The following is a 25,836-nucleotide window of genomic DNA, read 5'->3' on the forward strand; positions in this document are numbered from 1 at the left end:
GGAGCTGGTGAGTGATAGCAATGGGGAAGGTAGTGCCAAAGATCAAACTCAGGGCCTGACATGAGCCACATCTCAGTTCCTTACTCACCCCCACACACACCTTTCTGATTTTTGTTTTGTTTTGTTTTATTTTTGGGCCACACCCGGCAGTGCTCAGGGGTTACTCCTGGCTGTCTGCTTAGAATAGCTCCTGGCAGGCATGGGGGACCATATGGGACACCGGGATTCGAACCAACCACCTTTGGTCCTGGATCGGCTGCTTGCAAAGTAAACGCCGCTCTGCTATCTCTCCGGGCCCTGATTTTTGAACCACACCTACCTAGTGCCCAGGAGCTACTCCTGTCTTTGCACTTCTGAGATGGGGGAGGCATATGGGATGGGGGGGACCTGAGATTGGCCCTGTGCTGGTTCACACTCCCTGACCCCTTTTCCATCTACGAGAACAAGGTGGTTCTACGAAGCCTCAGACATTACATTCAGTGCTTCCCCTCCTTATACCTCAGCCTTAATACCATCAAACCCTCAAGCCCCAGTGAAAGGGTCACCAGAAGGAAAGAAGACTGGGGTTAGTCTGATTATAGGAGCAAATAGAGAGCCAAGGAAGACTCATAGCAGGAAGCACTGGGCTCGACTGTTTGCACACAGGCCTCCAGTCAGACTTAAGAGTCGTTTCTTCCGAGACAACTTCACCCCCCAAACCTCCAGACCTGCCAGAGGTCTGTCACAGGAACCTCCTTGCCTGCAGCTGGGCTCAGAGCCTGCCCAGACACCCTGACCAGGAAGACAGCCCTGTCCTGTAACCAGGGGCCCCTTAGTACATTCCAGGCTAAGGCATTTGGGGAGTCAGAAACAGGAGTGTGGAAACAATCCTCCCACCCGGCTCTAAGTCTTGGTTTTGAGACTGACTCTGAGCTGCCATACTCTCTGAATCACTCAGGTCAATGGCCCTGACACAGCCAGCAACTGAAACTCAGACAGGCTCCCCAGAACAAAGCCCAGCCCCCAACTACGGGTTTCTTCCCGTAGGGCTTCTTCCCAGCTCCTTCTTGCATGGACTCTCACTTTCTCTTTTCTCTTTTTTGTTTTTTGTTTGACTCTCACTTTCTTCACAGCTCTGACCCAGCACTTCACCCAGGAGCTGAGGAGAATCCAGCCATTCAAGCAGCATGGAGACTGACAAGGGGACCAGGAGACACCCCCAGCTGCTGATTTGCTCCCCCTCACCCAGGTCTTCCAGACACAGATGCCCCTTGCACGGGGGAGGGCTGAGCTGCGCCCACGTACCACACACCACACAGTGTGTCATTCTTTAATGAGGAGCTGTGTCAGTGGGGCCACCTGAGCCCTGAGCACCCCGCCTCCCTACAGCAGGTGCCCGACACCCTGGAAGGCAGGGTGACCACCCCCCCTTGGGATAGCCACCTGCTGAGGGGTCTGTTTGTGGCATCCTCGAAAATGCGTCCATTTCTCAGACCCAGGAGCGTGGCAGCAGTGAGGCCGGAGGCAGCTAGACTGAGGTCAGAGGTCAAGGTTAGGAAGTGGTCAGAAGAGGCTCTCTCCTACTTCTCCTCTTCCTCCTGGCCGGGTCCCCATGGGCCACGGCCAGTGTGTGGGACCGTACCGACTCCCCAAGTTCCGGAGGCCCCGCCAGCCACTCCTGGGAGCCCTTAGTCTCCGTCTTCCCACAACTGATACCACCCAGAAAACAGTCCCACAAGGGCCAATGAGTTAGGGGAGCAGACCGGGCCGCCCCTCGTTGGCCTCCAGGCCCTGCGTCCACAGGCACATCCATTGGGCCAGGCTAGTGGCACCAGGGCCTGGGGCACCTCCACTAACTGCTCGCAGGCGCTACAGCATCTACGGAGGCGTCTCTCCACTCCTCGCACTGCCACGGCCATCTTGGGGCTGAGGCAAAGGCAGGCAGCTCCAGGTTGCTATAGATCCGTGACCTTGTTCTCCACAGCAGCTGCGATCTGCTGGAGCCGATAACCCAGCTGCATTTTCTGGGCTGTGCCGTCCTCTTCCAGGGCAGTGATGATCTGAAAGGCAGGGGCCAAGCTGTTGGGCACTGTGCCTGCACTGGCTTTGTTTCAGACTCCAACAGAGGACCCCCAGAAGCCCTGGGGAATGCCTCCCTCACTGGGCAATAATGGGGTCTTAAAGTTCTAAGAACTTGGGGGGTGGGGCTGGAGAGATAGCACAGTGGTGGGGTGTTTGCCTTGCATACAGCTGACCCAGGAGGGACCCAATTCGATTCCGGGCATCCCATATGGTCCCTCTAGCCTGCCAGGAGCAATTTCTGAGCGCAGATCCAGGAGTAACCACTGACCAGTCAATAAATAAAGATTTTGTTTTGTTTTGTTTTTTTGTTTTTGGGTCACACCCGAAAGTGCTCAGGGGTCGCTCCTGGCTCTATGCTCAGAAATTGCTCCTGGCAGACTCAGGGGACCATATGGGATGCTGGATTCGAACCATCGCCCTTCTGTATGCCAGGCAAATGCCCTACCTCCATGTTATTTCTCTGGCCCCTAAATAAAGATTTAAAAAAAACAAAGTTGTAAGAACTTTACTCAGATGCCCTAGTCCCTCCTAGGGCCTCACTCTGCCAACTTCACTCCTTACCCTGTCAGGGCCCCAGGTTTGCCCTACCTGGTCATAGTACTTGTTGATATATTTGTAGAGTTCATGGAGGGCCACTCGTGCCCCGAGGTCTCCAGAATAGTTCTAGGGAGAAAGAAGACAGGAGAGAGATAAAGGGTTCTGCCACATTCCACAGGAAGCCAGGGACAAGGAGATGAGGGCCAGGACCTGTGAGAAGCAGAATTCCTTCCCCAAGCAGGAAACCCAGACCAGCGGCTCATGTGGGGCCAGGAAAGAGCCAAAGGGCCTCCCTGATAAGAGCCCCGAACCTGCCTTTCCTTTGCAGGCTCCAGTTCTGTCACCTCAGAAATGACAGCAGCTATGGTGACAGGATGACCCAACTCTATGCTGCTCTCAAACAAGCCATTCCTGAGCCCACATCCCAGGGATCGCTCACTGCCCCGGATCTCTCAACCCAGCAAGTGCCCACAGGAGCCAGAGGGGGAGGCCTTACCCGGGACAGTTCAGCCAGGATGGAGTTCATCTCCTGATCACTGGCAGGGATGGTCTGTCTGATGTCTGCATAGTACCTGCCAGAGATGGGGACGAGCCAGTGAGGAAACAGTTGCCACTCTGCCCCCAGCCCACCCTCAGACACCAACTGCAGGCCCCAGTCCACCAGTCCCACACAGCCACCAGCTCGCCTGTACCTTTCCACCATCTGCTTGTAACGGGGAATGTCTCGGGCATATAGGAGCTTGTTGATGGGGGAGTCCTGAGTGGCAGAGCAGTGAAGAGGAAAAAAAGAGAAAAGAAGGGTGAGAATATGTCAGGGGTCTAAGTATTTTCCAAAAGGGTTTTGTGTATGAAACTAAAAGTCCCAAGGTTGAAAGAACAACTTAAGAAGAGACCCAACTTCAATCCCCAGCTCTCTTTCATACCCTGGATCCATGTTTAGTCATCAAGCCAGGATGGCCTCTAAACACTGCCAAAATCCAAATCCCAAAACACTCCAAGAGCCTAAAATCCCTGGAACTCTACAATCCTGGGACAACTAAAATGTGGAAATTCAACTGAAATACATTTCCTTCTATAGGGGTTCTCCACTCCTTCCTCATTCCATTCCACTCCGTCAATGTCCAGTGCCTGTGGCTATCTAGGGGATAGCCCTAGGGGACAATGTCTGTGGCTCTAGATCATATCAAGCCTTCAGCAAGGATCCAGCCCTACAGGGTATCCAGAGCACCACAGTGACATCTAGGTGTTGCCCTAAATCAAACAAAGGCTGGACTGTTATCTATCATGAGGACTTTCTTGGCTGACTGTGTACTAACTCAGCCCCATTCCAAGCTGCCACGCCCAGATTTCCACTTGGTGCTCCTTGCCAGCTGGGTTCCCCATAACTCCAGCTCAGGCAGGTAGACCCCACCAGATTCCAGGTCTGCCTTTGGGACCCACCCCAGCCTCTCTCCTCCTAGTCTGCACCTGCCATAGTGGAAGGGCTGCAGGTCGCTGTGAGCGACCTCCCTCACTCCCATTTGCAGTTGCCCTGCTCTTGTGTCCTAATCTGCACCTGGTCCTGCTGGTCCTAAGAAACACAGATTTGGGGCCAGAGCAATAACAGCGGTAGGGAGTTTGCCTTGCAGGTTGCTTATACTGGACAGACCCAGGCTCGGTCCCTGGCATCCCATATGGTCCCCCAAGCCACAGAGCCAGGAGTAACACCTGAGCGCTGCTGAGTATAACCCTCCCCCCAAAATAAAAGAAACACAGCTTCGTCTCAGGATGCCCTCACACTGCAGTGGCACCATATATTCCCAAGCCTTGTGTGGCACCCACCCTCCTCACCCCCGCCTCAGGGTGGACCGTCCCCAAGTAGCTCCAGCCTCCTGCCCCTTCACTGCAGCTACAGGCACTGGCCAGGTCACCCGCTGTGAGGAAGCACCAATGTCCCTGCCTGGCTAGCCCCAGCACACTGAGGTCTCACCACCTTCCAGGTGGCACAGAGACCAAGGCAGTCAGGGTCCTGCTTGAGCTCCTCTCCTTGACCAGAAAAGACTGCACTCACCCGGCCCAGCTTGTGGTCGGCCAGGGTGCAGGCGTCCATGAAGGTCTGTGCGATGACCAGCAGCACGGCGTCCATGTTGTCGGATGTCTGCACATCGAACACGAACTGCGGGTTTTTGATTATGTTGATCCAGAACCTCAGGGGTAGGCTGTGGGCAGGAGCCGTGGGCTGGTGAGCATGCATTGAGGTGGGGAGAGAAGAGCCGGGGGGCGGGGGGGAGGTCTGGCCCACTCAAACCCACCCTAGCCCCACCTGTTGGTCTTCCAGATGTGGACTGTGTCCTGGTCAGAGATGCCGTGTTGCTGGGCCTGCTCGTCGAGCAGGTCGAAGAAGTACTTCACAGCGAGAGGCACCGGGTGGCTAGTGCTGAGAATCACCTGGAACAGGTCGTCCACAAACTTCTGCAGCGTGCCCTGCAAAGAGAGGGCACAGAATAGATGCACTGAGCCAGGGGACCTGGATATCTGCCCCAGGAGCCCCAGGAAGGTCCTCAGTCGCACCTTCATGGATAGCAGTCGGGTTAGGTAGATCTCGGGGATGGCCTTGGCACGCTCTCTCTCTCCACCCCGCAGGCTGCCTCTTCGAGGCCTTGGGGGCTCTGGCTCCTCGCTTGGCTTCACCAGATGCCAGGACCGGATGCCCCCTTCATCCACATCCTCCAGCATTGGAGTTCCTGTTGGAGGATCCACATCTCATCACCCCTCAGCAGGGACCCCAGGGCATGGGAAGGTCCAAGAGAAGCATCTTTGGGTGTGGGGAAAGCAGATACAAGTATACAAGTCCATCCAGACATCCTGGGAATCATCTGGCCATCCTGGGAACCAGACATATATATACTCACTTTCTCCAGGGACATAATCCTGGTTTTCTCGGAGAGCGTGCTTGGTGAGGCAGGGGACGAGGGCCACTGTTGCTCCATCCGGGACCTGCTAACAGTCACTGGTGATCTCTGCGTCAGTTCCAGCTGCCCTGCCATCCCACTCCTCCTGCCCTCCCCACCCACCTTATAATGCTGCAGAGTGTTCAGGCGCCTCCACAGACCCTGGACTTCAGAAGTCACATCCTCGTCGGAAAGAATGAGATGTCCGGCCACCCCAGAACGCCACTCTGCCAGGGGAAGGTGATGCTGAGAGGACGGCACAGAGCCGGCATCTCTTCCCAGTGGCAGCCTCATCCTGCCTCACCCAAGATGGGGTGTGGAGGCTCCTGGCCAGGCAGGAAGGCACCCTGATAGAGACTCTAGAGACTGTGCCTGCCCCCTCCCCTTGGTGTGACACCAGCCCAGCCCCACCCAGCCTCCTGGCCACCCTCACCAACATCCAGGGTTCGAGAGTCTGGCCGCTGAGTGAGGGGCACGCCTTTATACAGCTGGTCTAGCATCTTCTCCTTGGCCTGCGAGATGGTGTCACAGTCCAGGACCTTCACAGGCACACCCTGGGCCTCTCCTGTCCCAGGCCCCACAGATGAGAGTGCGTTCAGGGTCTGCACAGGACACACAGTCGGTCAAGGATCACACCATTCTTGTTTTTTTTATTTTCTTTTTTTTTTTGGTTTTTGGGCCACACCCGGCGGTGCTCAGGGGTTACTCCTGGCTGTCTGCTCAGAAATAGCTCCTGGCAGGCACGGGGGACCATATGGGACACCGGGATTCGAACCAACCACCTTTGGTCCTGGATTGGCTGCTTGCAAGGCAAACGCCACTGTGCTATCTCTCCGGGCCCGATCTCACCATTCTTAAGATGACCAAGACCCAGGCCAAGAACAGGAACAAGACACAGAAAAGCCAGTGCCTTGGTGTCTCTGACCTCTGATCTACAAGCACCAAACATGCCCTAATTATTATTATTATTTTGGTTTTGGGGCCACACCTGGCAGTGCTCAGGGGTAACTCCTGGCTCTGTGCTCCTGGTAGGCACGTGGGACCAAATGGGATGTCGGGATTCGAAACAAAGTCAGTCCTAGGCCAGCCACTTGCAAGGCAAACACCCTACTGCTGTGCTATCTCTGCAGCCCCTCATGCCCTAATTATTATTTCTTCATCTGCTCCCACCCTCCCTCCCATGGTCTTCTCCCTATATGCTAGCATTGAGCACAGTATACCAGCAACCATCCATACAGGGTGAATGGCAAGAAAAAGAAATGCCAGAAGGTCCTTGTCACTGGAATCTCCAGTTCTGGTCAATGGATCCTACTCCCCTACTGAGTCCTGTGGGTATGGCACGCAGTCAGGGCCAAGCAGGGGGGTCAGAGGTCAGAGGCCTAACGGGATCTGACCAACACTGGGGTAGGGTTGCAGAAAGCCTAGATGATGGAGGATGAGTTGGGCAGGCGCACAAATTGCACCGGATCTGATGCTGCATGGTCAAAGCCCTGCCCCTCCCTGAGGGAGACCTGCCAGCCTCAACCAGGAGCCCAAGCAGCACATTCTCTCAGGGCACCTGGTCACCAAACTCCACAGAAAGGCCTAACCCAGAGGGAAGCGATGGGCGGAAGGGGGTGGAGTGGGAATTCCCATGTGGTGGGTATAATAATTGCCTCCCTGGCAGGACATCAGGGAACCACAGTCCTGGTACAGTGAGGACAGGCTGGCTCTGTCCAGTTACTGACACAGCCCCACAATCATACATACCCTCCCCTTCCCCTCACTTATGTGCATGAACGCACACATGTATGCAGAGAAACACTCATGCTCACGCACACACACCCACATATGCATGCACTCTCCCTCACCAGGGGACGGTACTCCACATCCTCCCTGAGCAGGCGGTTGTCATTCAGAGTGTATTTGGCTTTGCCCGTCACGCTGTCCACAGGGCCCTTGTCCACTTGATGCTTAATTCCTCGGAAGAGCATGTACAGAGGCTCCCCTACTGAATCCTGTGGGCATGGCAGGGGGTCAGAGGTCAGAGGCCTTCGGGATCTGACCCACACTGGGGAAGGGACAGGAAGTTGTTGTTTGCAGAAGGCCTGAATGATGGAGGATGAGTTGGGCAGGTGCACAAAGTCTGATGCATGCTCAGAGCCCTGCCCCTCTCTTGTCCCCAAAACTCTGCTTCCTCACCCTGACAAAAGTATAGAGGCAGATGGACATCCAGTTAGTGAGCAGCTTCTCCACTACAGTCTCTGTCCTGCAGAGATAGGAAGAAGAGTTGGGGGGGGGGGGTGTCAACGAGTAGCATAGCAATAGGCTCTCTATCCTGCGGTGTCCAGATCTCAAATTTGACCCCTGGTTCTAGCTGGACACCACAAACAAGCCCCCCCTCCAGTTTCTGACAGTCTCACAGACCTGCGCAGCATTAGCTTGGGGTTCTTGGCCACATACTGGGCCACAAGGTCACTGAGCAGGGTTCGGAGAATATCGGTGAAGTATTCAAGCTTCCCATGCAGAGCCACAGTAAGCAGAGATGCCACGTAGGCCCGATCCCGAGCAGAGAAAGTGCGTTGACTCTCCAGGGTGTGGATAAACTGGCACCAGGGAAGACAGAGGGGTGGGCAGGGCCAGTCAGTCAATGGGAGGGAAGGGGCAGGGCGTGGTGGGCGGGGCAGACCAGGCCAACTTTGGGGTAAGGCCAGAGTGGGTGGAGCCGGGACAGCCCACAGATGGGCAGGCCCAGAGTGGGGGGGTGGGATCTGGGTGGAGCTGTGTGGATGGATCAGGAGTGTCCAGTAGTACCTTGGTGAGGAAGAGCTTGCTGTTGAGCAAGTTGGAGAGTTGTCCCAGCCCTTGTTCCACAGTATGTCTCCTGCTCTCAGGAACACCCAGGTCCCGGTGCAAAGGCGACTCCTGGTGCCCAGGAAAGAAGACCCTCTCGGCATACACCTTATAGTCGAGGAAGGGAATGCCGCTGCCCAGAAGGTCGCTGGTGAGATCAGTCATCTCGGTCATGAGGTCTGGTAACCAGAAGAGGACGGGCCTGGGCTCAGATTCCATGTCACGGATCAGTTCAGGCCACACCTGGCAGTGTTTGGGGGTTCCTCCCTGCACAGTGTTCAGGGGACCATGTAGTGCCAGGGATGGAATTAGTCGATACAAGGTCTTTTTTTATTTGGGGTTTTTTTTGGGGGGTGGCCACATCCGGTGGCACTCAGGGGTTACTCCTGGCAGGCCCAGGGGACCATATAAAATGCAGGGAATTAAACCCAGGTCCGTCCTGGGTCAGCTCCGTGCAAGGCAAATGCCCTACCACTGTGTTACCTCTCCAGCCCCAATGCAAGGCCTTAATCCTGGTCCAAGACTCATGTCCTGGGGCCAGAGAGATAGCATGGAGATAAGGCATTTGCCTTGCATGCTGAAGGATGGTGGTTCAAATCCCGGCATCCCACATGGGTCCCCCGAACCTGCCAGGGGCGATTTCTGAGCGTAAAGCCAGGAGGAACCCCTGAGCACTGCCAGGTGTGACTCAAAACAAACAAACAAACAAAAGACTCATTCTCTGCAGCCTCACCTGTGAACTCCTTCTTACAGCGGTCACGTACGCTGCTCTCCAGATTCTCCAGCTGGATCTGAACCTTCTTATAGTCCCGAAGAGCCTGCTTGCTCTTCCTCCTGTTCGGTGTCATGTTTGGAAAGGGGAAGGATATCACTCAGTGCCCTTGTCCCTGGCCTAGGCAGCCAAACTTCCTCACCCTGACCTCATCAGGTAGTACACCTAAAAGCAGCTAGGATAAGGACTAGCCCAACGAAACTTCCCATGTCCTAGCCCAAGCATGACATTCCTGCCTGTTTGTCTAGCCTAAGAGCTTGGCCCCAAAACTACCACTGGCCAATCTGGCTGGCAGCCTGTCTTAGAAACAAAGCTTTGTGGAGGCTGGTTGCACAGCAGCTAGGGATTCTGCCTTGAATGTAACTGACCCTTATTCAATCCCCGGAATCCCATATGGTCCCCAGAGCCTGTCAGGAATGATTTCTGAGTGAAGAGCCAGGAGTAACTCCTGAGCACCACCAGGTATAGCCCCCCCCCCAAATAAAAAACTACAAAGTTTTGTTGGAACACAACTATGGCCACGTATTTCATGGTATGTGTAACAGTTCTTGCCCCTGACAGAACTGAGTGGTTAAAACTGAGAGAGACTACCTGGCCCACAAAGCCAAAAAATGTCATTCTTTAGTTCTTGTTTATTTTTTAATTTAATTGATTTTATTTGTCCCTATCTGCTGTGCTATCCCTCCAGCCCCCCAGTTCTTTTTTATTTTTTAATTTTTTTTTGTTTTGTTTTAGGGCCACACCCGGCAGCGCTCAGGGGTTACGCCTGGCTCTCTGATCAGAAATCTCTCCTGGCAAGTTCAGGGAACCATATGGGATGCCGGGACTTGAACCATTGTTGGTCCTGGGTCAGCCACTTGCAAGGCAAACATCCTACCGCTGTGCTATTTCTCTGGCCCCCATCCAGTTTTTTAAATCATTGTCTGGGCTGGCTCTTTAAGCCCCTCTTCTCCCTTGTATCTTGCATGCCTGTATCTCTCTGCTTTTTTACTCTAGAGGGGCCTGTGTTCTCCCTTGAACATTTACTTTATTTCTTTCTCTCCCCTAATTACTTTTTTTTTTTTTTTGGGGTTTTGGTGTTTGGGTCACACTCGTCAGTGCTCAGGGGTTACTCCTGGTTACTCTGGGTCCCCCCCCCATTACTTTTTTTTTTTTTTTTGGTTTTTGGGCCACACCCGGCATTGCTCAGGGGTTACTCCTGGCTATCTGCTCAGAAACAGCTCCTGGCAGGCACGGGGGACCATATGGGACACCGGGATTCGAACCAGCCACCTTTGGTTCTGGATCGGCTGCTTGCAAGGCAAACGCCGCTGTGCTATCTCTCCGGCCCCCCCCCCCATTGCTTTCTAAGGAAGTTTTGTTCAATAAAAATCATTTTTCTGGGGACCGGAGAGATAGCATGGAGGTAAGGCGTTTGCCTTTCATGCAGAAGGTCGATGGTTCGAATCCCGGCATCCCATATGGTCCCTGAGCCTGCCAGGAGCAATTTCTGAGCATAGAGCCAGGAGTAACCCCTGAGTGCTGCCATGTGTGACCCCCTCCAAAAAAATTTTTTTTTCTGGGCCAGAGAAATAGCACAGTAGATAGTGAGTTTGCCTTGGACACAACTAACTGCTCCAGGTTTGATTCCTGGCACCCTATATGGTACCCTGAGCCTGCCAAGAGTGATTCTGGAGGACAGAATCAGGAGTAAGCCCCCAAAAGCAACAAAAACCATCTTGCTTCACTAAGAAAAAAAAATTTTGTTGAGCCAGAGCTGGAACACAAGCTTTGATCCCCAACACTGCAGGATTCTTTGAACACCCCTAAGAGTAACCCAGGCACTGAGCTAAAATACATCCTCCCTACAATTACTAACCTCTGATCTAACTGCCCCTTCCCAATCCAACCACACCCCACTACCTACCCCAGTCTAGTCCCCTGGGGCTGCACACACCTGTACATGAGGACAATGACGATGACAGCCAGAGCCAGGAGGGAAGTGCCCACGCCCAAGCCCACCTGGGCCGCCATAGGAAACGCCACGGGGCTCTCGCCGTCATATTGCACTTGGCCCAGGGAGAAGTATAGGTTCCCCATTTGTACCTGCAGGCAGAACCAGCTCTGAGCAAGAATCCACACACATACCTATGGCTGGGCCCAGCCTGGTGCTTGCCCCACTGACCGTGAACTCGGGCAAGGCGTCAGGGGCCTCCCGGAGATTGTGGTTCCGGGGCAAGGGCTGCTCCACGGGGGGCTCACAGTACAGATGGTGCCGAGTTAGAGTCTTCACCACGCAGGGCCCATCCCCTATCATGGCCACCACCTCTTCCTTGGACATGGCAAGATCCAGGTTCTCCCCCTGGAACAATGGGGTCACATTCAGGATGCTTCCCAAAGGGTATCCTATTTCCCCAGAAGTGAGCCCCAGCCACAGGAACAGAGCTGATGCCTCCTCAGCGACTCTTCCCTTATGTTTCCATGGTGCCCTCTAGTGACCCCGTGGCCTGCCCTGTCCTTCCTCAATTCTTTACTTCTCCAGCTAGAAACACGGAACATTTGAATCTTCCCAGTCACCAGTCAGAGGTGAAGACAAATTGTCTCCCTGAGGCCTTCCAGAGAGCTCACTAGGTGTCCCCATGAGTCAGCTCTCTCACAGACATCAGCCACAAGTCCACAACCCACACTACACCAAGAAGCCCAGATGTTGCATACTATTTAGAGTGGCAGGACCCAGGCCACCAGGCAAGTGGTCAACCTCCCACCAGGTGTGCCAGGCCAGGCCCCTTGGGCCTGTGCCCTGCTCTGCCTGCCTTCAGGCCCTCTTAGTCACTGGCAGCAGGGTGTGGTGGGGGCCTTCCCCATCCAAGTTAGAGCCATACCTCCACAGAGAGCACGCTTCCAGGCTTGTGCCGGAAAGGTACGGTGGAGTCCTCGGGGTTGAGATATTGCAGAGTGGGGTCCAACTCATAGGAGAAGGGCATGGGGTTCAATGTTGCGAAGTCAAAGACCAGGTTGTCCAGGATAAACTCCACGCGAAACCCAGGTTCAGGCATGCTCGAGAGAGCAGGCGTTCGGCAGGTGATCAACTGAGAGGAGTTTACATGGCATGGTCCCTCAAACTAGAACGGGGAGAGGAGAGGGTTAATGGAGGCAAGTGAGCTCGAAGAGGGTCCCACAAAGACAGGGAGAGGCTTCTTTGATAACCAGCTGCCCACAGCTGCACATAAATTGGGTCTAGCAAAGTGGGTAGCAGCTGGCCCAGGCCAGCAGGAGGTGCCCATGAGGGTCCTACTTGCTGAAGGCCGCAGGAGGCTCCCACAGGGCAGGCAGTCTCAGGGATCACACGGCGCCTTCGCTCAAGCCCCTGGCTAGGCCCCGGTGTTCTTGGGGTCGCAGTCACAGTCATTCTCGGTTTCTGTACCACATCTAAATTCTGTCCACGAACCCACACCTCACGTCCTCCACTGAAACACAAACCAGAAGCCATTCATGGTCCCCGTAAACGAGGCTCGAAAGCTTCATCCCCACGGGGTTAGTAGAGCCCCTCACCCCAAGCCACACGCTCCCATTCTAGGGGACAACATAGCATTCAGGGTCGCCACATACACTTGCTGAAGCCATCTGACCTCCCTGCCACACACCTGAGGAAACTCTTGGCAGGTCCAGCAGAGGTGACGTTGGGGTCTGGTGTATACTCAAACTGGCTGTGTAGAAGCTTCCGCTCAGCGCCCCCAAACCACACAGACACAGGGAAGGTGGCGGGTACAGGGTGTGGGCTGGTCTCACAGTGCAGTTGTTCGGCCTGCTGCTCGGGCAGCCTGAGGGAGTGCGGAAAGGAGGCCAGGTTGGACCAGAGGGATGCAGGCCTCATTCACTCCCCTCGGCATCCAACTGCTCTCCCCTCTCTCTCCTTTCCCCAGCGCCTGCCCCAGCCCACACGAAGTTCACAGGAAGACACCCTCCTCACAGGTGACAAGGCTGCTCTCCAACTACCACTCGGATATCCTCAGGCCGCCCCGTCAGGAGCTTGGAGCCATGCAGGGTGAGGCGGGTACCCCCTGCTCTGGGGCCTCGGGCTGGGAAGATGGACTGCACCTTTGGGTCCTAAGGGATTAGGGATGGGAGAGCAGACAGGCGTAAGGTCAGAAACAGAGGCAGAAGGAGGCCGAGGCAGATAGGGAAGCTTGCAGGTGGGGTGCTTGCGGGGGAGGCACAGCCCAATGGACTGGCAGCAACAACCAGAGAGGCCTGCCTGCAGATGGGGGGAGCGGGTCATACAGGCACCTGGTAAGAAAAGCTGTGCTCTGAGACACCGCGTCCTCTTCCTGGCACCTCAACTGTCACAGTGCCTGCTACCTCCTCCATACTGGCCTCTGTGATGCATACAAGGCTGTGGACACAAGGCAGGTTAGGGTGATAAGCAGCAGCCTACTGGCCTGATTGCTCCCTCCTGCCCCCTGGAGACTGACAAAGCTCCTCTCACTTGGGAACACTTTTAGGGTATCCCAGGAGTACATGACATCTGGGAATCAATGTATGTACTTTCCTTCAAATCCAACCCCAGAGTGATAGAATGAGAAGGAATTTGTCCTTTGCATGATGCAAAGGCCCTATGCAGCTGGGACTAGGGTGAGCCATTGATATATGTATTTTTTTTTTTTTTTTGGTTTTTGGGCCACACCCGGTGGTGCTCAAGGGTTACTCCTGGCTATCTGCTCAGAAATAGCTCCTGGCAAGCACGGGGGACCATATGGGACACCAGGATTCGAACCAACCACCTTTGGTTCTGGATCGGCTCCTTGCAAGGCAAACACCGCCGTGCTATCTCTCTGGGCCTGAGCCATTGATATTAATAAGCAGCCAGCACTGTGTGCACAGCACCCCGTAAGCACTACCATGGTGCTTATAAAGATATTATTAGGGAGATGGGGCTGGAGTGATAGCACAGTGGTAGGGCATTTGCCTTGCACGCGGCCAACCCAGGACAACCCGAGTTTGACTCCCAGCATCCCATAGGGTCCCCCGAGCCTGCCAGGAGGGATTTCTGAGTGCAGAGCCAGGAGTGACCCCTGAGCATCAGCTCAGTGTGACCCAACCCCACGCCCAAAAAACGATATTATTAGTGAAAAAAAAAAAAAGAGTCAAGATCTGCTCCTGAAAAACCGCCCCCAAGAGTCTTTTGGGAGCGACTGGGAAAGAAAGTGAACCATCTAAGAAAATTCTGGATATTAACCAGAGAAAAAAGATGCATAGAGCAAGCTGACTTCCAGCATGTGAAGCTGCATTGCTGAGTCCCCACAGACAGTGTCCTGGTCACTGCCAAAAGCCGAGAAAATAGGACAAGTGATGTGTGAATGGGCGGGAGGTTTCCGCCAGAATGTATTTTCATCACTTCTGTCTCTTGGTGCTAGAATCAATCACCGTCTGTACAGTCAGCTAAAGCGCTTGGTCTAATGCGTGTCAGCAAAACCACATGCTCTGGCAGAGTCTTGCTTAAAACAGAACTTCTAGGGACTAGAGAGATAGTATAAGAGCTAAGGCACCTACGTTGCATATAGCCAAATGGAGGAGACCCCAATTGATTCAGGGGTGGGGACAGAAGTGGGGGGTAAACTGGCACTTGGCAGGTATGAGACCAGTCTCTGCTTATGCACAGCCCACCCAGACAGAGCTTGTGAGAGAGGGGTAGGCACCTGTGACAACTGTTATTCCGACTCCACCCATGGGCACTTGGAAAGTGTGCCAGGAACCAGGCGCAGGGGCCTGCAAGTGAGGTGCTCCAGGGCCTGGGATGGAGCCAAGACAAAAAAAAAAAAAAGAGTACAGAGCTGTCTTACCTGCTAGAGACCTCGTACTCCTGAGCGCTGACAGCACAGGGCACTCCGGCTACCCTGACTGTGTCCTGCACATCATGAACGTGTTGGCCCAGGTTGGAGCCCCTGATGGTGACCCGGGTGCCTCCGTCCACAGGTCCAGTCAATGGCTCCACCTGTTTCAGTACAGAAACTTCTCACCTGGGCAGCCTGGAGAGACAGCCCCAAACCGCCCACCGCTGGACCTTAGACTGGGCAGTATGGAAGAGCAGCACCGGCATTCCAACGCACCATGTGGATGAGGGGCGCAGGGCACTGGGTAGCCACGGACTCAGCCTCGCCACAGGCCTCCCTCGCTTCGCACCGTGGATGCAGCCCCTTGCACCAAACACAATCGTAGTGGGGTGTGGCTGTCTGGCAGCGGCTGCAGTCCCCGTGTCCCACGGAACAGTCATATAGCACCACTGGGGGGTAACAAGAGATGATGTAAGAGGTCAGCCTGGAGAAACCTTGCCACCCAGCACCCCAGCAGCCTCAAGGCCTCACCATGCAATCCATCGGCACTGTCCATGCGCAGATGGCCCGCCCGGCGCAGAAAAATCCCCACCTGGAGCTCTGGCTGTACAGTCTCATAGCTGAGCTGGAGATGGGAAACGGGGAGAGGGGTGAGATCTAGGCTCGGGCTGGGGGGCGGTGTGGGTATTGGGACAAAGTTTTGAGGAGAAGTGGTCAGAGTAAGCATCCAAATGCCTAGTTGTGAGGGTTACAAGGTCAGAAGTCAGAGTTGGGTGCCAGGAATCATGGGTCAGCAGTCTGAGCTACTCAGAACTTCTGGGGACACAGAGCTAGAAAAAGGACCAAAGTAGGGTCCCATGAGCCACAGGGTAAGAGGCCAAGATGACATGCCAGGAACCCACAGGGCATGAGGTCAGAGGTGGGAAGTGGGTCCAGAGATTCCCTCAAAGTCAGGGCTTGGTGTGGAAGACAGCTTGCGGCCAGCGCACCCCTGCCCCTCCTGGGGACGCTTGAGGTCTACACCTGGTGCTGCTGGCACGTCACACGGCACAAGGTATCCGGAGGTGGCTCGCACTGGACAAGGGCACCTACGACCACCTCGCGACCTTCCAGCTCCAGCACACATTCGTTGTCTCCTGGGATGTCCTGGGCAGAGGCAGAGGCAAGAGTTGGGTTGAGTTGAGGGTCTCCAGCAGAGCCCCAACACAGCCCCCCGATGGGGACTGAGGCCTGCCTGAGCCCTCCCACTCCCTGGAACCTGTCCCCTGCCTTTGAGCTGGCCACTCTCACCTGCAGGAGACGCAGGTTCCTGCCCAAGAGCTGCACTTCCCGCTCCACTCTGACGGGCAGCAGCGCAGAGCCCTGGACACGCTCCACACAAGGGCAGGCACTCGCACCCCAGCTCACCTCCTTCTGCAGACACCAAGAGAAAGGCAGTCTGTGGAGCCCACCCCGCCAACCGTGCAGAACCCCCAGGGGCTGCGCACCCAACCCGGCCCCTCGGTCCTTCCCAGGCACAAATGCCAGAAGGGGCAAGGGCTGCTCGGGCCTTGCCCGCCACTGAGGCTCCTTTCAGGGCTGGGCCTCACCAGCTCCCAGAGCCCCAGGCTGTCGTGCTGGTGGTCGAGGCTGGACAGGAGGAAGAGAGGGGCGGGGAGGCCCTCATGCTCGGCCGAGTCTCCATCACCTGAGAGGGGGGTGGAAGTGGAGAAGGCGGGCGCATCACCCCCCAGCCACTCGTCCGCCTCGGGCAGCTCGCCGCCTTCTCTCAAGAGCCAGTCCAGAGCGGGCTTGGGGGAGCCTGTGGCCCCTGGGAAAGTGGTGGTGGGAGCAGTGCCGGGGGGCAGATCCAGGAGTACTGCAGAGGGAAGAGCCTCAGAGCTGGGGTCTGCAAGGGCCGGAGGCGGTGTGGCCTCGGTGGAGGGCAAGGGGGAAGGGCCCAAAAGATCCTCTGAGACGGTCATGGGTTCAGAGTCAAGGGGGGCCGGGTCAGCGGTTGCAAGCCTATCGGGGGTGCTCGGAGGGGGTGTTTCTTCATGGAGAGGTGATACTGAGGAGGCTGAGGTAGGTGGGGGGCCAGGACCTGCCCAAGGCCCCCAGGGACTGAGCAGGGAAGGCTCCGTCTCAGGGAGCACATCTGAGGTGGCCGTGGGGTAAGGAGCTCCGGGCTCCTCAAGAAGGGTGTCAGGAGAGGGGATGCCTATGGCCGGGAGTACTGTGGGTGGGAAGAGGGTGGGAGGCCCCCTTGCTGGAGGTGTTGGAGAGAGAAGCAGGCTCTGAGGGGGGGTGGCAGAGGAAGACAGGAAGAACCACTCAGCAGGCAGGCAGGGGACCAGGAGGCAGGTAGGCAAAGAGCATGTTTAGAGGAAAGGAGACGAAGGAAAAGAGAAACAAAAACGGCCCGTTAATTCTCCAGAGGAGCAAGGGATGGACGCAGGCTCCAGGGCCTCTGTGCTGGGGGTGGGGGGGTGGGAGGCTCTAGGCCTAGCCTGTCTGGCCTCTCTGCTACACGAACCCCCAGAGACACAAGAGATAGGACAGGCACCTTCTGCAGTGAGTCCTTCCCACACTGCTCTGGTGCTAGAACGGAGCCTCCCATGTGCAGCTGGCACTGACCCCGGCCATCAGAGAGACCCTCATGAGGGTTAGTCCTCACCCCTGCCCCATGTGGCCCGATTGGGGAACACTCACCTGTTGGCTCACTATCATGGGCCCAGTGTCACAAGTGTCCTTGTGCGTGCATAGGTGCTCCCAGACACACCAGTTACACCCCCAGCGGCTGCTCACGCAGGCCTGGCACCTGCATGGAGCACAGCCATGGGCAGGGGTCCCAAAGGGGAAGCTGGGGGCCCGGGGCCAGGGTGAGGGGAGAGACTTACGGTGCCGAAGGGCGGAGGTCAGTGACAGCCGCACAGTCGTAGAAAGTGAGGGGGGCCTGAGTGATCAGGACGGAGCCGAGTCTTAGCTCCACGCTCACCACGATGTGGTCTGCAAGGGGGCAAGAGTGGGGGGGCAGCTCAGGACCAGAGTGGAGTCAGTACCCTGCAGGGAAGGGGGCACCAGGTTGGGGGAGCAGCTTTCCAAACACAAGGCAAAGGATGTCAGGGTTCAGCCCACCCCCTATGCTTCAGTGCCATGTGGGAGAGGATGGGGCTCCCAGGTCCCCTTCTCTCACCCACCGGCTCCTCTGGGCAGCGCTTGGGTATCATTCGGTTCTGGGGAAAAGCACATCACGCCTGAGCCCGTCAGCAGGGCCTCGCTCCGTAATTCCCCAAAGTGGCAGGAATATGATTCCTCAGGCCTCAGGGATGGCAGGTCAGGCACCGACAGGAAGACCTGTCAAGAGGATGGGAAGGGCTTGGGCCACAAACTACAAGTGGCATTTGGGGACACCCAGGGATGTCTGGCCTTCACAAACACCTGCTGGCTTGTGTTAGCAGCAGATGGAAAAAGCAAAGTCCAGAGAAGTGGCCAGTTGGGGGGGGCCATGTGATATTTCATGCTCCTGACAACCAAACCCCCACATCCAGCCCCATGCTCAGACCCTCCCTTCCGCAGCAGGGCCCCTAACCTCCCGCTTCTCTTCTCGGCTGATGTTGGCAGGACTCACAGCTACCACACGCAGACAGCCCTGCTCAGGCTGGAAGCTCCAAAGCCAAGGCTCGGGGTCCTGGCCCCTCGAGCACTCAGCACGGCGGGTGCACCTGCAGACAACAGTGACATCCACCTGGCACCCGAAAGAATCACAGCAGAATGCAGGGGAATGAACCCACAGCCCCAGGGTCTGCCCTGGCATGGCAAGGAGGCCAGTGTGGATGTGGGCATCCAGGGTGAGGGCGAGAGGTGCACACGAACCTGCCCAGGAGCACACACCATCCGCAGTAAGGGTCCCGGTGAGCAAGGCAAGACTCGCAGTCCTGGTGCTGGGTGCAAGAGGCCACAGGAACCTTGAGAAGCTGGGACAGCAGGGACGTAAGGTTGAAGATGGAGCACCAGAGGCTGAGGCAGACATACTCCCTACAGATGCCCGCCACTCACAGTGTTCTGGGTCATGACGTACAGGTGCTCCAAGGCCCCATCAAAGGTGAGGTCCCTGCTCACTGCAGAGCCCTGCTGGATGATCTGGGTGGAGTATGGATGGCCGTCGCTCCCAGGGCCCAGGTAGACCTAAAGCCAGAAGCCATGAGCTCTGAACCCTAAGGTCACGGCCACCCTCTCCCCGCTCTGGGAGTAATGACTGGGGGTGAAGGTTCCACAGGTCAACCCCACTCAGCCCTAGGGAGACCAAGGGAAGATACATGACAGCTCCATGGTGCATACAGATTACCACCGGGTCGGTCCCAGCAGCCTCTGTGCTGAAGAACCTGGAAGAGCATGAGCTTCCTAGGCACTCACCCTGTGCAGCTGCCCTTGGCTATCACCCAGGAAAGCAATGGTGTGACCATCCTCCGTGGTGACCGCCACAGCTGTCAGCTGGACCCCTGGCCACTCCAGAACTGGCGTGGCTTCCAGTGGAACCCGGCTGGCCATGGGGCTCGGGGTATGGTCTGAGCCACACGGATAAGCATCCAAGGTATCCTGCAGGCCCCAAACATCAGTCAGGCCCATCTCCCTGGCCTGTCCTCCTTGGACAACTGCTTCCCCTCTGCCAGCTCTCCTCAAATAGCCCTGCATAGCTGGGTCTCCTGGGGCAGTGGTCGGCAACCTGCGGCTCTCGAGCCACATGTGGCTCTTGACACTTTTAATTGGGCTCTTCTGTGTGCCGGGCGGCCGCTCCAGGAGTCAGGACTCTGCTCCTAACCTCTGTCAGTGCGCGCCTCTCAAAATAAATTTTAGTCGGGGCCGGGAAGGTGGCGCTAGAGGTAAGGTGTCTGCCTTACAAGCGCTAGCCAAGAACGGACCGCGGTTCGATCCCCCGGCGTCCCATATGGTCCCCCCAAGCCAGGGGCGATTTCTGAGCACATAGCCAGGAGTAACCCCTGAGCGTCAAACGGGTGTGGCCCAAAAACCAAAAAAAAAAATTTTTAGTCGTGGTTTTGGTGAGATTTGGCTCAGTTGAAAAAAAAGGTTGCTGACCACTGTCCTGGGGTAACGTAACCCCCATCCTCTACCCTCCAGGTCTCTAGACAACCTCCTCCTGGCATAGCCTCCATAGCCACATCCTGAGCCCTGCCATAGAGAGAGGAAGTCCAGCAGCACTTCCCCTTTTCTTATCCCCACCTGGGGATACGAAAGGCTGTACCCTGCCCTGCCCAATTCCCAGCCAGGAGCTGAGTGTCTGCACTCAGCTTCCTCCAGTAGTCCTCTCTCAGACTGTCCCCCCATCCTGAGTTCAGAGTCAAACAATGTCTCAAACCTACCACCTCTCCTGTTCAAGGACCTAAATAAAATAGGTCTCACCTTTGCCACATTGTTTTGATTATTGGGGGGAGGTGGGGGAAGGCAGGGTTGGGTCATACCCAGTGGTGCTTAAGAGTCATAAGCACTGCTGGGGAATTTTTGTTTTGTTTTGTTTCCGGGCCACACCCCACAGCTCTCAGGTTACTCCTGGCTCTGCGTTCAGAAATCACTCCTGGCAGGCTCAGGGGACCACATGGGATACCTGTGATTGAACCAGGCTCAGCGGCTATGTGCAAGGCAAGTGATATCTGTTGAGATATCACTCCAGTCCAAGGGGGGATTTTTTTTTTAATTGGGGTTGGAATGAAAGGTAAGTATTTTCCCATCTACCATCTCCAGCCCAAGGTTTTCAATCTCACTTCCTGATCCTCCCTACACATTCTGAACTACAGTGCCATACAGTGGTCCTCAAACTATGGCCCGCAGGCCACATATTGTATTTGTTCCCGTTTTGTTTCTTCACTTCAAAATAAGATATATGCAGCGTGCATAGGAATTTGTTCATAGTTTTTGTTTTCACTATAGTCCGGCCCTCCAAGGGTCTGAGGGACAGTGAACTGGCCCCCTGTTTTAAAAGTTTGAGGACCACTGGCAGAACCTCAAAACTCTCTCAATGCATCTCTATAAAAGTTTCCCCCTTAATGCCACTTCCACATCACTTTGCACCTCTCTGCACCCTGGATGCCACTCTGGCACTAAGGTTCTCTTCTTCTTCTTCTTTTATTTATTTTTTTATTTTGGGTCACATCGGGCAGTGCTCAGGGACTACTCCTGATTCAAATCACCGTCCTTCTGCAGCAAGGTAAAGGCCTTACCTCCATGCTATCTCTATGGCCCCTAAGGGTCTCTTCTAAGTCCCAACCACCAACCACACGCTGAGCCCAGAGACCAGGGGACTGCTTGGCAGGGCAGTGAGCACTCACCACGGGCAGCTGTGCGCAGTCTGAGTTGACATCATACTCAATGTAGGCCACCTCGGTCCCGTCCTCCGCTCGTCCTTCGTGTGTGTAACAGGCATCCCGGGTACGGTTGGCCAGGCGGTCCAGCTCGTCCAGGGGGAAGGCACAGAGGGCAGAAGCCCCAGATGCCCCCGACACGGCAGAGGGGGGCCGGCCCACAGTTGAGGGTGCAGCTGAAGAGAAGGCCGCAAACAGCACCTCCCCGTGGGCGTCCTCGGCAGACCTGGCCACAGCCGCAGCCTGGATCAGCTCATAACCACCCTGGCAGGCCAGTGGTAGTTCCACATAGGAGTAGTAGTGCTGGTCCCGCAGGCACACTCGTGACACGTAGGCCCGGAAGGCCCGGGACTGTTCTTGGAGGTCACGGCGCAGGAACAAGAAGTAGGCATTGGCTCCTCGCGCAAAGGCGCTCACGAAATGGTGGCTGTACTCAGACAGGCGACCCACTGCCAGCTTGGCTGTCTCCTCGTAGGAGAAGACGGCTTGGGGGTCCAGTGGCCTCAGGGTCCGGGTGGTGATGGGCGGAATACCGCCTCCCACACCCCGGCTGGTGTATCCCCGTCCCACAAAGAGGAGAGGCTCCCCTGCCGGGCCCTGGGCTACCAAACCCACTGTGCTGACAGCAGGGTCATTGGCAGCCACGTACTGCATGTCCCCAGGACGGTCAGGCCGGAGCAGCACTTGCCCAAGCTGCCCCAGGTGCCTTTGCTCACAGACCCCCTGGTGCACACTTCCGCACACCACCAGGGCCCCCGGGCTCACCAGGAGCAGCTGGTTCAGGTTGTTGGTAGGCTGGGCCTGGGGACACTCGTCAGGCATGACAGGGGGCAGGCAGTCCCTGCTGTCCAGCACAGGCCCAGTGGACACCGTGGCCTCTAGCTGCAGCCCAGGGCTAAGCTGGAACAGGAAGTTGGTGGCCCCCAGGTAGAGGGTGCCTGTGTCGGGGTCCTGAGCTAGGTGCTGCAGAGTCGTTCCATTGGGAGTGAAAGAGGTTGGCGGTGGCAAGGGCTGCAGGCTGAGGACCCAGCCGGCCCAGAGTGCCTGGAGGAGAGCTGGGCCAAGGGCAGACATGGTCACCTGGCAGGGAGAAAGGTAGAGAGGGTTTCAGGGGACTGCCTGATGAGGAACATGGCTGGGACCCTGCCAAAAAGCCTCATCTAGCCCTGGTGAACTAAGAAGGGTGGGGTTGACAAGGAAGTGGTGGTTGGAATAACCTGTAATCCATACTCTCTGGAAACTTCCCCACTGCCCACGTTCTGCAAGGATATTTCTCTCGGGAACATGGCCCTGCATCATCTCAGGGTCAGAGGGGCAGATGCCAGAAACTGTCCATCCCAGAATGAACAGGAGCAGCAGAGCAAGTGGCAGGAACAAGGGGCTGGCACACACCCCAGGAGGAAGAAGCCCCTCTGCATGACACTGGTTTCTATTTTTTTCTTGTTTTGTTTTGTTTTTCTTTTTTCTTTTTAGGTTTTTAGACCACACCCAGTGGCGCACACATATGGAACGGCAGGAACTGAACCAGTCCGTCCTGGATTGGCCACATGCAAGGCAAATCTCTACTGCTATGCTATCTCTCCGGCCCCTTTTCTTGTTTGTTTGTTTGTTTGCTTGCTTTTTGGGTTTTGGGTCACACCTGGCAGTGCTCAGGTGTTACTTCTTTTTTTTTGTTTTTTGTTCTTTTTGGCTTTTGGAGTCACACCAGGCGGTACTCAGGGGTTACTCCTGGCTCTATGCTCAGAAATCGCTCCTGGCAGGCTCAGGGGACCATATGAGATGCTGGGATTTGAACCACTGTCCTTCTGCATGTAAGGCAAATACCCTACCTCCATGTTATCTCTCTGGCCTCATCAGGTGCTACTTCTGGCTATGCACTCAGGGGTCACTCCTGGCAGGTTTGTGGGACCATATAGGATGGTAGGATCGAACCAGGTCAGGTTACGTGCAAGTCAAGTGCCTACCCACTGCACATTCTAGTCCCTCTACTTTATTCTAGGACCACGCACCATAGCAGTGCTCAAGGCATTGTAAGGTGCTAGGGATCTGACTAGGGGCTTTGACAGCCCAAATGCTGGTTCCACCTTGGAGTCATCTCCTGGCCCTGAATTTTTTTTCAGAGGGAGAAAGAACCAAGAGAGGAGGGACCCAAGATGCCCTCCCATGTTCAGAGCCCCATAGGGACTAAGTGAGGGGTCTCGAAGGTCAGGGTGGGATCCAGAATAACTAGTGTAGAGCCCACAAATAAAGGGAAGCAGGAGAGAAAAGCCATCAGGCCCGGGGCCTTTCAGGCTGGACCCCACCTCGGAGATCACTCAGCAGAGGTGAGAGAAGCACTGATCCAGGATGCTGAGGTCAGGCTCACCTGGCAGGACTGGCTCGAGAAGTCAACCGCATGACCTACACGAAGTCACCTGGCCAGGGAGAAAAGCAGAGCATGAAGCGAGGGGCTGGGCTGCAGGCATGTGGGAGCCCCGGACTCCCCATCGTGCAGGCAGCACAAAGGTACCCCCTCCCTCCTGCCCAGCCTGTCGGTGGAATGGGGCCCAGCCTGGCCTTCGTCCACCAAACACATTCCACAGGGGACGCCTCCTCAGAGCCCACACAGCAAGGGGGAGGGCAAAGGAGTCAGGCCTCAGCAGGGCCTGGGAAAGGGCAGCTAGGACAGGGCCTGTGGCTAGCTAGCAGCCCCCACCCCCTCCCTGACCCTCCCACTCTGCAGGGGCAGCCCCTCGCCCCTTTCCCCAGCATACTCCCATTTTGACCCTCTGCTCCAACTCAGCCTAATGGAGGCGTCTGAGGGCAGGCCCTACACATACACAGGCTGTCCCAGCCTGACCTGCCAGGGCCCAAAAGCAAGGACATGCTCCGCACCCCACCTCCATCCCTACCCCCAAGCTCCCAGAAGCGTCCCCAGCACTGTCCTGCATGCACACGCATGGGCGCTGCCCTACGCACAGATCACAGATACATGCAGAGTTCCTCTGTGCTGCCACCCAGAGACACACTCGGGCCCCACTCACACACATGCAGAGCCCCATGAGGCTCCTTCCACGCCCTGCAGACACACCCCCGCCCCCTGCACTGGGACACTCATGCACACACTTCCCTGGGGCGAGCCCTAAATCCTAGAGGGTGGTGGAGGCCAGGTCATCGCTTGCTATTTCCTCTCCTGCAGGTCAGAGCAGAACCAGGATGCAGGGTGGCTGTGTGGAGGGGTGGGGGAGTTCTGGAGACATCACGACCCTCCACTACACACCCGCCACCCCCCAGGTACTCCCAAGATGGGTAGGTGCCTGCTCTCCTCATAGGCACCAGAAAACCCCAGCAACACCCGCACCCCAGGCTTCCAGAGGGGGTATGGCACAAGGGGGGTTAGTGAAGGGCTGGGCTAGGATCTCTTGCAGGCCCCAGACACTTCCCCTACTTGTGGGCGTCCAGGCCACGCTGCCCAGATCAGACCAGCCCAGCCCATCTCCAGATGCCGATCTGAGAGTTTCCGGGACATGTTGCACTTCGCAGGGCAGGTTAGTTCCGCCCAGTCCCAGCCCCATTTCCAGCAGGGGGCTCCCCGCCACAGCTGCCCTATGACTGCCCCACAGAGAGCTGGGCTGGGCAAAAGGCTCAGAGGAGAGTCCAGCAGGCAGCCCGGTGCGAGCAGTGAAGCCATGGCCACAGCCCGGCTGGGCACTGCTCCCAAAATAGCTTGGGGGTTTCCATTTTTAGTGTGCAGAGAACAGGGCAGCTCTATGGGAGCGGGAACAAGGCTGCCTCTGTTTGTCACTAAGGGGGGTGGTGGAAAAGGGGTGGCGGGGAGATTCGCGAACCCGGCGAGAAGCCCAGGACTGTAGCAAAGCCAGACTTCACAAGAGCCCCCCACCTTGATTTCCAAGGGCTGGGTGGGGGGAGGAGGGGACTTCTTTCTGTGTGAAGTTGGGGTCTGATTGAGGATGGAAAGAGGGCACCCCTGGACCCCAAGGTGCACTCCCTTCCTGCACCTCACACCCAGAGATGCGCCTTGGGCAGACGGGCCTGAGGTTACACCAACACGCCCGCTTTCATTCACTTACAAACATTTGCTCAGTGCCTCCCGAGTGCCAAGATTTCCAGCTCTCGAGGGGCCGCTACCAAGACACTCCCCAAATGTAAAAATCTCAGCGGAGCCAACTGGCCCATAGGAAGAGGACCGGGAGGAATAGGAACAGCAAGGCCACAAGCAAGAAGGGAGGATGCCTGACCCTTCTGGGAAAACTTTTAGACTCCAATCATTGTCCCCTCTCCACCAGTGGCCCCGTCCCCCACCCTGTCTTGCTCACAAACCAAGGGAAAGAAGTCTGTCCGCAGACACTTCCTGCAACCTCTGCCACAGGCACAGAGTGGCCCCCAGTCCCCACCTCCTCTCACATCTTTCAAACAGAATCAGGACACTTCCCTCAGGCCTCTCTCTCTCTCTCTCTCTCTCTCTGGGGGCCCCAGGGCCAGAAGGATAAAGGTCAAACCCCTCCAGCGCAGGCCCGCTTCTCTGCCAGCTCTCCCCC

At 56.3% G+C, this 25,836-nt stretch overlaps 1 protein-coding gene across 1 annotated transcript; it reads right to left on the reverse strand.

Annotated features, from left to right (window-relative positions):
* Positions 1 to 1,295: 1,295 nt before the first annotated feature.
* PLXNB1 (plexin B1) lies at positions 1,296 to 23,906 on the reverse strand. The gene is made up of 37 exons (XM_049777293.1): positions 23,664 to 23,906; positions 21,266 to 22,378; positions 19,338 to 19,520; positions 18,981 to 19,109; positions 18,798 to 18,898; positions 18,514 to 18,646; positions 18,122 to 18,278; positions 17,822 to 17,930; positions 17,634 to 17,742; positions 16,532 to 17,218; positions 16,233 to 16,355; positions 15,966 to 16,088; positions 15,474 to 15,567; positions 15,219 to 15,391; positions 14,952 to 15,103; positions 13,399 to 13,504; positions 13,082 to 13,218; positions 12,756 to 12,932; positions 12,407 to 12,578; positions 11,994 to 12,233; positions 11,297 to 11,473; positions 11,069 to 11,217; positions 9,094 to 9,194; positions 8,322 to 8,539; positions 7,935 to 8,113; positions 7,710 to 7,776; positions 7,379 to 7,525; positions 5,962 to 6,130; positions 5,652 to 5,755; positions 5,490 to 5,574; positions 5,149 to 5,321; positions 4,901 to 5,061; positions 4,649 to 4,796; positions 3,291 to 3,355; positions 3,095 to 3,170; positions 2,650 to 2,724; positions 1,296 to 2,039 (listed from the first exon to the last, which is right to left on the reverse strand). Exons 2-37 carry the CDS (start codon positions 22,370 to 22,372, stop codon positions 1,935 to 1,937), a joined length of 6,411 nt encoding a protein of 2,136 aa, XP_049633250.1. The 5' UTR covers positions 22,373 to 22,378; positions 23,664 to 23,906; the 3' UTR covers positions 1,296 to 1,934.
* Between the last annotated feature and the right edge of the window lie 1,930 nt (positions 23,907 to 25,836).

Source organism: Suncus etruscus, chromosome 7 (genome assembly GCF_024139225.1).
Source record: "Suncus etruscus isolate mSunEtr1 chromosome 7, mSunEtr1.pri.cur, whole genome shotgun sequence".
In the NCBI taxonomy this organism is placed as follows: Eukaryota; Metazoa; Chordata; class Mammalia; order Eulipotyphla; family Soricidae; genus Suncus; species Suncus etruscus.

Excerpts from the sequence above, each read along its gene's own strand:
- PLXNB1 (XM_049777293.1), bottom strand. The coding sequence starts at position 22,372 with ATGTCTGCCCTTGGCCCAGCTCTCCTCCAGGCACTCTGGGCCGGCTGG. Across the intron at positions 8,114-8,321 it reads GCAAGCTCTTCCTCACCAAG|TTTATCCACACCCTGGAGAG; the intron begins GTACTACTGGAC and ends CCCTGGTGCCAG. Across the intron at positions 5,322-5,489 it reads GGATTATGTCCCTGGAGAAA|GAACTCCAATGCTGGAGGAT; the intron begins GTGAGTATATAT and ends ATCCTCCAACAG.